This window comes from Triplophysa dalaica, chromosome 2 (genome assembly GCF_015846415.1).
Source record: "Triplophysa dalaica isolate WHDGS20190420 chromosome 2, ASM1584641v1, whole genome shotgun sequence".
NCBI lineage: Eukaryota > Metazoa > Chordata > Actinopteri > Cypriniformes > Nemacheilidae > Triplophysa > Triplophysa dalaica.
In genome coordinates this window covers 8,876,169-8,891,450 of record NC_079543.1, presented here as the reverse complement: position 1 = coordinate 8,891,450, position 15,282 = coordinate 8,876,169, and the positions used below count along the sequence as shown (strand labels likewise).

General features: G+C 37.0%; 1 protein-coding gene across 1 annotated transcript in view; it reads right to left on the bottom strand.

The window, feature by feature from the left end:
- The window catches only part of ctnna2 (catenin (cadherin-associated protein), alpha 2), a 372,393-nt gene that overhangs the window by 71,203 nt on the left and 285,908 nt on the right, over window positions 1-15,282 (bottom strand). Inside the window, 1 exon segment of the mRNA XM_056771020.1 lies at window positions 14,974-15,054. Coding sequence (XP_056626998.1) covers window positions 14,974-15,054 — 81 coding nt within the window.

The window sequence follows — 15,282 nt, the reverse complement described above, 5'->3', positions numbered from 1 at the left end:
GTCAGGTCATTTGTAAATCACACGAAACAACAAAGATCAGATACGATGAGATTCAGTGTCATCTTTTCCAGTTTTAAGAATGTGTGTATGTGAGGATGTTCTATGTGAGAGAGAACACGTTTGTGTGTGTGTGGATGTTGTGTGTGATAGATTCTTGATATTTTCTCCGTCCTAAATTATTTTCCAGGTGGTGGAGAAGGAAGAGGCTGTACCCAAAGACATTGTCATCCGACTTGAGGGATAATAAAGGCTGTACTTGTCTGTAAAGGCTGTAAAAGGCCAATGTTTGCCAGCTCTTTAAAGTAGAAAATCTGATACTGGTACTGAAATTATGGATGGATGAATGAAAGTAATGTATGAGTTAATAAATATTGATATAATGAAAATAAATAATTGGATAGGATTAAATATGAATGTTCCTTAATGGGAATTATGTCTTTATTATTATTTAACTGAATTATTATGTATTATATCTTCTTGTTTGAAACTAAAAATAATGCAGATAATTCTATAATTCTAACCCATGTTTCTTAAATTAAAAAATTGTTTAAATACATCTATGTCTATTTGAATTGAGATAGAATAATTTAATAATATTATTTCTTAAATAATAATTCATGTTTTGATTAAATCTATATATTTGTGTTCAGATTAAACATTTAATTTAAATTAATTTAGTTTCTTACAACAAGAAAAATATACTTTGTTCCAGGTTTAATAAAATTGCTTTTATAAACATAGAACATCATTTTAAGGGTAAGTTGTTTATTTTTCATTGGCTCAAGTTATAAAATATAGATGGGAATCTTATCCTTACCCTATTTTTTTTAATGGGTGAATAAAACAACTTTTTTAAGTGAGTATATTGCATTGAAGGGTTGGTAAAGTTCAGCACTGAACACTCAATCAGGTTGAGATGGAAATAAAGAAGGGAAACAGAAAGAATCTGTAAGCTTAGTAAAGCTCAGAAGATACTATATCCTATTGTTACAAATGAGGGAGCTTTTAAGAAATGAAATAAGATTTTGTTTGATAATTCTGCATATAGACAAGAAACTGTAGTTTTATGGATTAAACACCTGCTTCGACATGAAAACAGGTGCAACAGAGATTAAAATTGAAAACGGCAATGAAATTGGGTGATTTTCTGTTATTTACTTTGTGTGAGACTCAGAACAACCTCGACAGATGTTTTACTTCCTAATCTGAGAAAAAAATGACTGGTTTGGTATTCTGTTGACTTCCTCTAGTTTGCTTTTGTGAATGTATTTCGCTTTTTACAGTTATTTTAAGGCATTTAAAAAAAAATCATTCATCAAACACTTGCTATCCAGTTTAACAGCTTTGCACCATATTTCTATAAAAAACTGCCGTTCTTCTCAGTGCAAAGATCAAATGTTGACTGGCACAAAGCTTTCTGGTCTAATGTTGTTTCGTTTGGATTACCTGCAGATGCCAGCACAACCTTTGGGTCAGGAGCTCTAAGTTTTGTATTTAAATGTCAAGGGCAACCTCAGGATAAACACGCCTGTGTATCTGCTGAGCGTAAAGACAGCCAATATAAATCAAAATAAAGTAACAACGCTCATTGTTGCTATTAACAATGACACCTGGAAAGAGAAGTGGGTGGGTGAAGAGAGTGTGTGATGGAGAGAGAGCGTGGATATATGCTGTTTGATGTTCCTATCGTCTCTTTAAATGACTCTGATAAGAAACCCTCCGTCTCATTAATAATCACATGTGTGGTCTTAAGCCAGGAGTATAAAAAAGGCAAAGAAATGATTTCCTCTCTCCGGAGAGATGACATTTAGGTTAATGCTTCGGCATTGATTTAAATGTTTGTGCTTTCGGCTTAACCAAAAGCTACATCCCTGCATGCTGTCTTAGGAAACTGTCATTTCGGAATAATTAATCAGAAGTATCACATACAATGAAATGAAATACACTGGTGTGATAGTTTTTCATTTTTGAGATGTCCTTATAATGTATGAGAGGCAATAGCAACACAAGATAAAATCAACTAACTATAACTAATCGAGTTGAATAACAAGTGATGGAAATGGCCGAGATTCACTAGACTTTCATATTATAGTCAATTTATATTTGGAAACCACAAGTGCAAAAATATAATATTTATGAATGAAATGTACATAGCGATGGAGATCCGCTACATTTTAAGGTTATGTTCTCCCAGGACAATTGACTCTGCCAAGCGATGATGTCACCAGCTCCTGATAAAAAGATGCACGTGATTTTTCACTTTCTCATACAGTTAATCTTTTTATGCACATTATGTATATATTCATGTCCAAGACAACCAAACAATGAATCGGTTTTACATTTACATTTATTCATCTAAAGTGACTTACCAGTAAGATAGCATATAAACATTTGTCAACACACTAAACAGTACTGTTAGTTTACAAAACTTTATTTTAAACAAATCGTAGTTACTTTAAACAGATGTTTGCCACTTAAAGTAATAGTTCACCCAAAAATAAAAATGATGTCATCATTTTCTTACCCTCTTGTCATTTCAAACCTGTATGACCTTAATTCTTCCACATAACACAAAAGAAGATATTTAAAAAAGAAATTGGTAACCTACTGTATCAAAGCCGGCACCCATTCACTTTAAATGTGAACACAAAACTAATGCAAGGGAATGGGGGCCAGTTAAAAAAATATATGTTTGAGGTCTGCAGAGGAAAGAAAGTCATACAGGTTTGAAATGACAAGAGGGTGAGTAAATAATGACAGAGTTTTAATTTTTTGGGGTGAACTATCTCTTTAAATAGTCCACTTTATGTTTTTATTGACATATATACTAGTGCTGTTCAAAATGATTTGGACAATTTCTATAGGCTTCTTAAACCATATAAGTAGTGCTGGTAATGATATTTCCTTATAACAGCTTTAACTGTAATGGGATTACTGAAAAACAAATCATGTGCAAGTCCCCGCTCACAAAACAACAAGGACCAATCTCGGATTATTGAATCACATTACGCTTGAGTCAATACAAACATCTCTGAGCAGATGTAAAAGGATAAAACACTGTGTAAAATAAGCAGGCAGAGAAAAAGAGGGTAGCTGTCTCTGGACTGTTGATGAGAGCAGCATTACATCTCGTGTGAGAGTTTATCAGCCCCTTATGTTTTCATACTCATGTTATGACAGACTGAGGTTCCACTGTCCCCTGATCCCTGATCAGAGAGGTTCCACTGAGGCCTTTATCAGTGAGTGGAAGCTGTATACTCTCAGCCTGCGTTAATGTAATGCCCACTGACTACAGCCTCTCCTACGCTGCAATGCAGGGCTTTTTATAAGCGAAAACGGGGAGTGGCCTGTCTCTGTGACTCCAAATGCTTTTTTTGTCAATGCAAATCTATTCAGTATGACTGAAGAAATTAGATGTTTATCTATATTTTAAACTCTTTATGCACTACGGTTGTCTCTTTACACATGCGTCGCATAAACAGTATTCTGAAGAAAAATCCGGAGGAAAACTGAGATTGTGTGTCAAACATCAATAAATGATAATCATGGCATTCAGGGGTTGGCGTCATTGGAGAAATGCTGCTATGCGGAACACACGTGTACAAATGTAATCATGCATTGAATTGTGAATGGAGTGACATTCAAATGGCAATTTTATTTTATTTAAAGATGGGGTAACATGCTATTTCATGCATTCGGACTTCTTTACACTGATAAACGTGCTGGCTTGTCATGCTTAACATGATCAACTTGTTAAAAAACTAGTTGGACGTATAACGTTGTATTTCTGTGCTCGATACATTCCCCCACCACTCCAACTTGTTTCAGAAAGTTTTTTATAGCTGTTTCATAACAGGAATCCTATTCCATTTATTGGCCATAATCCCGGAAAAGCACATCCACGTGGCATCCACCGTGCAAAAGACCAAGACCACGCCCACGTGCTAGTTTGATAGAAAGACCACGCGTAACAACCATCAATGCCGCTTCACTCAGCTGACTGAAGTTTATTTGTGTTTGTTTGCTCACTGCATTTCTGTGATGAATGTTGGATATAATGCTGGATTTATAGATCGTTTGAAACTGATATATGGAGCAGTCCCAGCGCTAATAGATGCTGGACATGAACCGCACACGGTAAGTCATATGTCTGTGTTTTGTTGCAAACGCAGGTGCATAATGTAAACAACACAAAGGGATAATGCGATGACGTATTCTATGCTCGTGCTGTAGTTCCGTCCCCTCTGCCTGCCTCCAGCAGTTCGGCTTTTTCCAGAAATAATCATTCAGCTGTATCTCTCTTTTTAAAAAATGTGACAAACTAAATACTCTTAGCAGCGTGTTTATCCTAAGATACAAAGTATGCAATACTACTGTATAGGTACTCAAGATTAATATGAGATTTGCAGAAACTGTGTGTTACGCCATCTTTAAGGAGAAGGTATATAAATATTTTAGATCAATATAAGAACACTAAAAATATATGAATGTATTGCAAAAAGTGGTGCACTTTCCCGCAGACATTTCAAATTTCACAAGCTCCTTCAGCATGTTACTTCCCATTTGTTTCTGTAGATGAGGCACACAATTCCTGGGAATTACAAAAGATGACATATGATGTCAAACACGACATGCAAAAAAGGTTTCAAGCATTGGCTGTGAGAAGCTACCACAAACCCATCACATCGCTCAGAACAATTGTTTAAAGTTGAAACAAATTCCTGCTCTGAATGTAGTACAGGTGGAAATGGTGCAATTGATTTAGAAGTTTTAGAACAGAGCACAACCATGAAAAAGGGTTTTCGTTTCAGTGTAGGCAAGATTTATGAGCCTTTCGCTGTCTGTCTATAGGGGAGTTTCTCAGATGTAGATTAACGGAAGCTGTCAGCTCAACTGTTTCAAAGGATCCGAATCGGCTGCGGTTACAAGGCAAAGCCACACTCTTAAAAATAAAGGTACTTGAAAGGTTCTTCACATCAATGCTTTAGAACAGGGGTGTCCAAAGTCAGTCCTGGAGGGCCTGTGTCCTGCAACTTCCAAACAGGTGTGTTGAGCCAAGTTGGAGCTAAACTCTGCAGGACTGTGGCCCTCCAGGACCGACATTGGACACCCCTGCTTTAGAAGAACAATTTTTGGTTCCACAAAGAACCATTCAGTCCAAGGTTCTTTAAAGAACCATCTCTGTCTTACTTTTTATTTCAGATGTTAAAGGTTCTTTATGTAACCAAAAGGTTCTTCTATGGCATCGAAGAACCTTTTGAAGCACCTTTTTTGAAGAGTTCAGTACAGGAGTCTAATGCCCTGCTCGCACAAGGCCGCAAAAAAATAGGTAATTTAAAGCGACTAACATTTAAGATATTTGGATTCATAATGTACAATTACTGGGATTCAAACCCATGACTTTGGTGTATCTAGCGGCGTTCCCATGTAATTCAGATACAGTCAATGAGATACCAATAGTTAAAACTGTAAAAGTAAAGAGAACTATTGTGCTATCTCAACTGTGCTGATCCTACCAGTGTCAATCAAAAATAAGCTAAATTTGAGTATATAAAATAATAATAATAGAAATAATTTTTTTTATATATATATATATATATAACAGAATTAAAAAAACGCACTATGCTTCAACATGAACTGAAATTCCATTCCAGGTTTTTCTTGATCCCCAATCCCTGAGTAAGAGAAAACACCTCATCACTTCAGGCAAAACCACAAAACTCCCTCACTCCGCACCTTTCACATACTCTCATCTGAAACGCCATGAAACAAACAGCCCAGGTGCTGTAATACACGACCAAAACCATCTGTTGTAAAAGTAAAAAATATAGAAGCGTTGTGCGGTGAATGTGCATGTTACAACAACTTATTTTGTTCTCTTTCACGTTATGAACGATTTAATCGTATCACATTCATTCCAGGAACACAAGAGAGTTGCATCTATTTGCCCAAAATGGATCTCCGGAGAGAGAGGGGGAGAGAGAGAGGTTGTTTAACCATATGTTCAGAGAAGTGTTGTGCACTAAAGGAGCATCCTGGAGTGAGCTATCCGTCAACGGAGAGCTGGGAGGGAGGATTTGACAGACACATTTATTAGAAAAAGGATGACAGATGACACATAGCTCAAGTGGCGTTAAGGGATGTGTGCGGGGACTTCTAATTACATAAGAACAGATATTTAAGAGTGTTCATTCAGCCCGGTACGCCTTCACACCTCTAATATTATTCATCAAGCTTCTAAACAGCTGGAAGTCTTTACCTTGGATCATTAAGACTCTAGGTTGTGCTCATGCATTTTATTTCTTTCGATGTCAGTCATCTCTATCTCTCTTTTGGTCCCAATGGCAGAGCATTATGGGAGCTCATGCACTCAGTGGCATCTAAGAGGTGAGCCTCTGGGGAGAGGTCTGACAAATGCTGGGCTTAGTTCTGGGACTGACCTCATGACTGCAGGGCAAATAATGTTAATAATAACGATAAGAAATACTGTAATAGATATCGCTGCTGTCCTTCTAAAACCTCATATCTCCATATTTTGTGATTTGTTTTTTTTGCCCTAGATCGTTATTATAGTTTTTTTCGATAGCTAACACACAATTCATGAAACAATTCACCATTTTCTGACAACTATAAACCTATTCTCAGAACAATACACCAACTTTTACAAACCCCACACACAAACAGCCTCATTTTGCAAAGGGTTAACCATGTACCCATTCAGAAAACACAAACACACAATATAATGAACTAAAGTGATGTAAACTCAAATAGCACACATTTACCCATCAGTAAACATTCAGTGGCAAAACTGATGAAACACCAATGAGAATCTCAGGATCAATAGGAGCTCAGATAATGGTCAATCATAGAATCATATACTGGGCTTTATACTACTTACTGTAAACATATAGTATAATAACTACACACTTTATGTGAGAGAAATTTAGAACGTGTACACCCATTTTTACCTGTTATGTGTTTTTGGCAGGAAATAAGGAATAATTTTACGAAATTGGCCTGAAGGTGCAGAGGATGCCATATTTTTTTTACATTGCCTCCTATTGACAAATCGCTTCACTGTATTGTTTCCTTTATCTTCTCTGTAAATCGCTTTGGATAAAAACATCTGCTAAATGCCTGCATGTAAATGTAATTTGTGCAATTGAATACTGTATTGTGTTGCATGACCAGTTTATAATGTTCTTTGTTTTTTGAACTTTTCTTGTCTTGCAAGATCATATTCATCTACTTTACAGTCGTGTAATGTCTTATTTTTTCCTAAAGCTCATTCTTGCACTTTGCTCTATTTGCACTATTTTATGTTGAATATTCTAATAAACACTAAGCTGTCAAATTATTCTTGAATCCCAACAAGAGGTGTTAGTAACAGTATTTTGAGTTGATCTCACCAGTGTCTCAGAGTATGTTGCAGTGTGGAGGATTTTGAGGGCTTGTGTGTCATGTCTGCAGGAAAAGTTTGGTTTTTCAGCAAGTTTGAATGGTTTTGAGAAGAGAGCTTCATTTTGACCTGAAAATAGGATGTTTGGGGAATTGGGTGAGATGTTATGGTCTTGTGTTTACTGTTTTGAGATTACGAGGCATCATTGTGTTTAAACAATCGAGAAAAACTATATTAGTCAACATTTATGTTTGTCGCTGGGATTTTACATTTTTCAAACAATAAAATGGTTTTAAAATTGCTTCTTAAATTTGACAACCTCAGTATGTTATAATTTAAAAAGTACTGTGTTTTCTACCTTTTCTTATTGCTGTTGAATTCTTCATATTAGTTTTCTAAATTTAAAATTTTAATTAACTTTCTATTTGTATTCCCTAATTGTGTACAGTATTTTACTGCATAATGTGAAAAGTAAGTTGTACAGAGCATTTCACTGAATTTCATACTAACTGGCCAAAAAGACCCCCTGCAATAAAGAAATTCATTTTTTACACAACTTTTAATTCTTTAAACAATTATATACATTTTAGATAAGTAACTGAACTTTGTTAAATTAATTTAAATAATAATAATATTTATTCCAAACAACTCAAGCACACATGCCCAGGACATCGATTTTCACAACTCCTTAACTTTTAAAGGGCGCAATCTCAGAAAATGCACTTTTAAATGTTTATCTACCAGAAATTTTGTCGCCAGCGTTTGTGCAGAAGAACGCTGTAATCATACAAATCCAACTATTCTTTTTTTCGTAATCTCTAAACCACAACAATGATACAAAACAGGCTGTTGGAGATCTCCGAACAATCTGTCGTCACATTGATTTACGTCTGCACATGACCAATCACAGACTCCGCCTTATGAGCACTTAGTTACACATGTTCGCGATCAAGCTTCATCTCCGGAAGAAGTAAGTATTACACATCGTTTTTAAATCTTCTTTCTTAAATAATGTCTTTAGCACGTTAGTGGCTGTTGTATACATGTTCCCGTCTTAGACTTTACATTGGTCCAAAGACAGGTGTTATGTCGTAATGTTAGCTGTAAAACGCATCGCGCAAATCGGTTCAGAAGACTTGTGACCGACATCATTTCTGTAAATCTTATTCATTAAAAAGAAAGAAAATTATAGCAGTGTCTTTCTCTATGAGTTCAGTGTTTTCTCATATGTCCTAAGTGCGACAATACTTAGAGTGGATAGAAACAGAGTTTGCATTTGTAAGACAACCTGGTTGCTGATCTTTTCATACCTGTCTGACAAATACTAGTACTCTGAATGCATGTTTTTGCCTATATCCGTGTTTATGTCTGTTAGTAATATGCATGCACATGATCACTGGCCAACATTTCATACAGCATTGGTTGTTCTATCCATGTTTTTGTCTTTCCGCTTAATTCGTATTTATGAACAAGGCATTAATGTTGCTTGGTTTTGCTTGGATAGGGCATTACAGACGTAAGTGCGCTTTCCGCCATATTACTTGTCTTGAAAAGCACATGTGTAAGTGCTCTACGTCATATTTTGCATACGGGAAGTGGGGAAGTGAGCAGAAGCTCACTTGCATTTAAAGAGACACACACAAAAACGGCGCGTTTTCCATTACATCCACAAATGGCCATGTTCAACATATTGTAATGAAAGATATGTGGTGTATTTTGAGCTCTTGAACATGCCACAAGCTCTTATCATTGTTCCCCTGAGCAAGGAACTCATCCAGTACGCTTGTTCCTGTAACGCATTTTATGTCACTTAGGATAAAAGGGTCTACAAATGGCTGATAGCTCATTTATTTTAATATCTGATACCTAGAGAGATAGCACCCTTGGATCAACCAGAGGTTAAGTGTTTTGCTTAGAGTCACAATGGTGATGACATATGAACTTGACTTATTGCAGGATTTGAACTTGAAACCTTTTGGTTACCAGTCCAGATCATTAACCTTAATGCCACCTCGTACTTTATAACAAATTACAACAGGCACCATCATTGCGGTATATGTTGGAAGATATAAGTCATGAAAAAGCTAAAGGCAATGGAATATTCTTTTGAGGTTAATCTGGCTATATGAACTAGTGTAATCTGTTCTGCGACACTATTGATGGATCTGATAGCGATTCTTATGTATTAGTCAGAGTACTCGCTGCAGGGATAAAATTGCATAGATATTCAACGCATGTCTGTGTAGCATAAAGACCTGCTTATGCATTTATGCAAAGCAGTATGGCGCTATGTTCTCTTTCTGTTTCTTTCTCTTCAAATGCTCAAATTACAACAAATACTGTGTGTGCCACAAATGCAATTATAAAACAAAACACACATTCAAAATATATTTCCTGCCATCTGGAGCAATACATTACACGGCTGGCACAAGACCTTCCGGATGTACACAATTTGAAATCTGCCATCGCTGTTCATGGGCACTATAAATAATGAATATGTAACGACTGAATATATAATATGTACATATATATTAAATCTGTGTCTAACTGATTTATCCGTCTGACCGATTTGACCATCTGCCTTTCTGAGTCAAGGCCCCGGAGAATGACATAAAAACACCAAAAACTAAACTAAAGTAAAGTAAAGTAAACTAAAGTAAACTAAAGTAAACTGAAGTAAACTAAAGTAAACTAAAGTACACTAAAGTAAACTAAAGTAAACTAAAGTAAACTAAACTAAACTAAACTAAACTAAACTAAACTAAACTAAACTAAACTTTGGAGTTGCATTTGGGAAGTTGAACTTGTTCCAAGACCTGCATTTATGGCCAGCATTATACCATTAAACCAACTGAAATTTCAGGTGAAATACAAAAGCACATCGTGCTCGTATCAAGTATCCTTACACATGCTCTGTTTCTCTCTGCCCCCCCAAAAAACATCCCCAAAAGAGCCATCTATGAATAAATACAGAACGCAAACAGAGCAAGTGTAATACAACACAAACAGAGCCCAGCAACCCGGGCGTTATGAAAATCAACCGTGATCCTTCATTCCTGTGTAGCTGCACAGAAAGTGAACAGGCCTTGCCGTTATTGCTTGATTTGCAGCAGTATATTCTCTTGCCAGGTAGACAATAACTCAAAGCCGGCTGCCACAGACACTCAGATGTTCCCCTGGTGAAACAGATTTGATGAGATGCCGATTCATTCAATTGAAGGAGGGCCCTGAAAACCCCAGAGCGGATCACACGGGTTCACGTTTCATATTTCCAGCCCGGCTGTGCCATGAAAGGGAAATGCATTAATGCATACAAGCTTACTGTGCTATAAGCAGAGCAGATACGTAGCTAGATACACAAACATGCTCAGCTGGTAGAACATGGCACTAGCGAAAAATTGTGGGTTCAATTCTCTGGGAATGCACATACTGATAAAATTTGTGTCCGGCAAGTCCATTAACGTAATATAAAATGTGGGTTAAAACCAGAAATCCCCGACACGAATTAACTAAACTAAAAAACTAAAAGCTTTAGTATGGAGATGGATCATCTTCCTGGAATCCAGTTATAAGAACCTAATAACAATTTGAGAGTTATTTTGATTGAATCAATCAACGCAACGGTTACGCCGCACCGTGCCGACCATCCTGTGGAACTGGGTAAACAACAGCAACGACACATCAGGTGGCTGCCGTCCAGAACACGGCTGCCTGAAATTAAAATCTGTAACCATCCAACCAGCATATGTCCATGGATCACGCTGGATCCTTTTTTCAGAATTCTCAAACCCCATTAAAGTGATTAAAACATAATTTGTTTTGCGATGATGAAGATTCAAGTGACATGTTGCCGAGGTGAGAGGTGGTCTATCAGATGCTGCGGCATATGGAGCACAACAGCAGTGGGACCAAAGGAAACAAGAAGTGATGGCTGGAATTACAAGGGAGCCGACACCGGAGTTAGCAGGAGGGAAGAGACCTATCAAACACTTTTCATTCCCTTTAAACCACTTCACTGTACCGTAAAACCTTCGCCTATCCACGTGGGAAACATTTCCGTCCGCCGAAGACCACGATACATAATGAAATATGCGTCTTAAGAGATTAAAAATGCTTGGGCAGGCGAAATCTGTAAACATCTGGCTCTCGCATCCAACACGTAACCACAAAACATACGTCGGGGAAACTTATGGCTTTCGAAATATTGGTTCAGCCAAGCAGGTGACAGAAGATACAGGAACGCGACGGTCGGTTTATCGCGCGGATGGGGGGCGTAAGGTGTCGAGGCGGAGAAACGAGTGAGGTAATAATGTACGACTGCTGAGTCTGAAAATGGGGCCCTCAAATTTATAGTCGCGGTGAAGGGGGCGGGAGCGAGCAGATTTTAAAAGATGTTTTCCAATTATGAAAGATCCTGCAAAACGGGCGGAGGGTAAATCGTAAATGTTTGTGTGCTAGCAACGGTTTGCGTGTACGCATTGGTATATAACCTCCGTGCCGGCTGATTTATACAGAAGCGAATACACTCCTGAACTCGGAGTATGTAATTAAAGCAGGTCGTTCAAAACGAACAACCATTCCACATTAGTCGCCCTCTCTGTGGATTTATTGTGATGGGAGGTGAAGAGGGTTCTTTCTCGGGGAGGCAGAATACGTGTACTAGCATGTGCTTTTGTGCGTCTCTGTAGTCAGCCAAATCACAAATGAGACCTCAGATGTTTCTCTCAGACAGCAATGAGACTAGATGTAGAACATGACCAGCAATAAAAAGTTTGAGATTTTGATGCAAACTCAAGTTAAGCCGCGAACAAATTATCGAAGCAATGCTACTCATTTTATTTTATATTTTATCAAATAAACTTCTCGCAAACATCTATAGTAGGCAAAGATTGATACTAAATACAACTAAACGAAACAAAATGAAGTCCTAGCTATGAAAAAGCAAACTCGCAGCAAATAAAAGGTTCCTCATAGCGGGGGGCTTCATATCGGTTGCGAGCGTCCTGTCTTGTTCAGCAGGGGACTGCGCGGGTTGGTGTGACATGCAATGAAAGACGTACAAGAATGTCTCCAGGCATATGAAGAAACCTCACAAATGAGAAGATAACTATGGGGATTGTATTTTCGCTGAAAAGTGACATATGTGTATATAACAAGAATCGCATTGTCCTTCTCTCCGCCTCTGTCAGTGATTCAGATGTATTCTTCAGCTCACGTGTGAACAGAACTGTACTGCACAAGGTTCTCAAGTACATGCACTGACAGTTGGATTCAGGAGCACTTTACTTCATTCATGCAACGGGTGTAAGATTTTGGATGTGAGTTTACCAAAGCTTACACAGAAATAAAAATTCTGTCAGTTCAAACCCATATGACTTTTTATATAGGTGAGTTAAGCTCTCTATCGTTTTAGCACAGGCACATGAAAGTGTTTTTGTGAGTTTGGTGTATAATTTTTTTAATTTAACGAGATATATATTTATAATCGGTTATTATTAACGGAGTCATATGACACGGCTAAAACAATTATTATTGTTTGTTTTAGATGTAATGCAATTTGTATACACGATTTAAGGTTAAAAACGCCGTATTTTCCAAATATCGTGCTTGTTTGTTTATCTCCGCCTCTCTGAAACACAATGATTTTTAACAAGCATGTGCTAGGATTGGCCAGTTAACCAGTGCGTAGTGATTGGTCGAATACAGCAAGCGTGTGACGGAAATGTAACACCTCTTAACTTTTTTGGAACATCAGGTTCCAAAACAATTGCATTTTTGGATCCTACACTTTAATTTTTGCAAATGTCTGATACATGCATTGGCAACTTATGACACACCAAAGACACAGAATAACACGTGTTCGCGCTATATGACCCCTTTAAAAACATAATGCAATAACAATATAATGTAATAAAGCAAAATAAAAATTGAAATAATATTAACATATGATAAAATTATATAATACTAAATTAACAAAAATGTGATAGCATTGTGTTATGATTAATTTAAAAAAAAGAAAAGAAAGAGAAAAATGTCTAGAAACAAAAAGGGGGGTTTGCACTGAGGACTCAGAATAGTTTTCTAAAATAAACATATATAGTCTACAGACCAGCGCCACCATTTGGGGCCTTGCGGCGGTGCTACAAGGCCTGCAGAGTCACAGGCTGCCACTCTATTTAACATTAAATGATATGTTATTTGACTAAAATCATCTTTCATGTACAAACTGACTTCACCATAAGCTGCAAGACCCATTTATCTGTTTAGGAATAATGGAAAAACAGCGCATTAATACAGAAAAACTCTCCCTTCTACCACATTAATGGCTTCGAGTCGGGTTTGCGACCCCCTTAAGACAAAATAAAGACACTGTAAAGTATTACGATCATGTTGGACAAGTAAACCAAGTCTGATGTTGAGGGAGAGGAAATATTATGTTTGGGCGACATGAAAGTCTCTGGAATATGTGCCAGAGGCATATGCTGAGATGTAACATTATAAGTGTAAACATTATCAAGATGCAAAAAAAATGCTAACAGTTAAGTGAAAAGACAGCAGTGCAGTACGGTATGCTGTGATAACATGCTCAAAGTGTGGTTGTATAATTGCCTGATACATGAATAGCCTACATGAGAGAATTTTTACTTTGGGTGAACTGTCCATTTAAATGTGCAATGGATGCAAAGTTTGACACTTTTAACAGTTTAGCTGTTTCTCAAGAAACCTCATGTGTTAAACCCGTTTCTGTAAGTAACACAGTGACGAAACTAGAGAAACTAAGCAGAAAGAGACCGTGCAAATAACTTCAGCCACATAAAGGAACACTTACTTACTTTAACGTAACTGTCATGTAACACTCCTGCATAATAGTTTGATATAATCCTCAATCCCTACTGACATTTACTGAAATAAAATAAAATAAATTCTGGACTGATAATGGCAGTCTAAGTCAAAGCACCTCCCTCCGAAACCTTCATGCTTAAACTCTCATCCAAGACTCTTCTCCATTGTCATGGTGATGGAGAGAGAAAAATGATCTGATTGCTGAGTCAAGAGGATGAACCTGTGCTTCTTCAGATGGAAAGAAGCTGGTGTTTCATCCTCGCATGTCTCAGTGTATCCGAAATACCAGGAGGTGATTTTTAACACCGGCAGCCTCTCAGAGAGAACTTTTCTTTCAAGCACTTAGTACAAATACAGCAGATTGTTTTATTGGGTAATTCAGTGTTTTGCAGGACCTTTTTAACTTTGTGAATATGAATATAAATGAATACATAGATTTGGTGTGAGAGGAAAATTTAGTAAACATCTTTTTATATTTATATGATTCATATATTATGTTTATAATATAAAGACAATCTTCATTGTATTTTTTTTCCTAAATTTGTATTTTTATGTACAGTACATTTGTCATCTACCCATATTTAGATTTTTCTCAACTTTTTCTATAGAGTCTAAAATGTGATAATATTAATAAAAAACAGATTATAAAGACAAAACAAGCTATAAAATAGAATATAATCAGACACCATTCAATGCACATTTTTGTCGTATAGAAACTATATAGATGTTACCTGTCTGCGGAGATCACGTGTCTTCTTGGTCATCTTGTCGATCGCTGAATTCAGCAGGTCTCCTTTTTCTTTTCTTCCCGTCTGCAAAAATACAAAAAAAAAGATGTTACTTCAATAATATTGCCGTGTCATGTTCTGCAATACCACATCAGAGGAAAGGCAAAAGTAATTAACAAATCAAGGAGGCGGAAAGTGTGTAGTTAAAGACACTATTGTTGGCCTTGAGTGAGGTTTTGAGATGAAGGTTCCAGGAAACCACTTGAAGCTCGAGACCCTTAAATGCCTCTAAATGTAGACGCAGCAGGGATG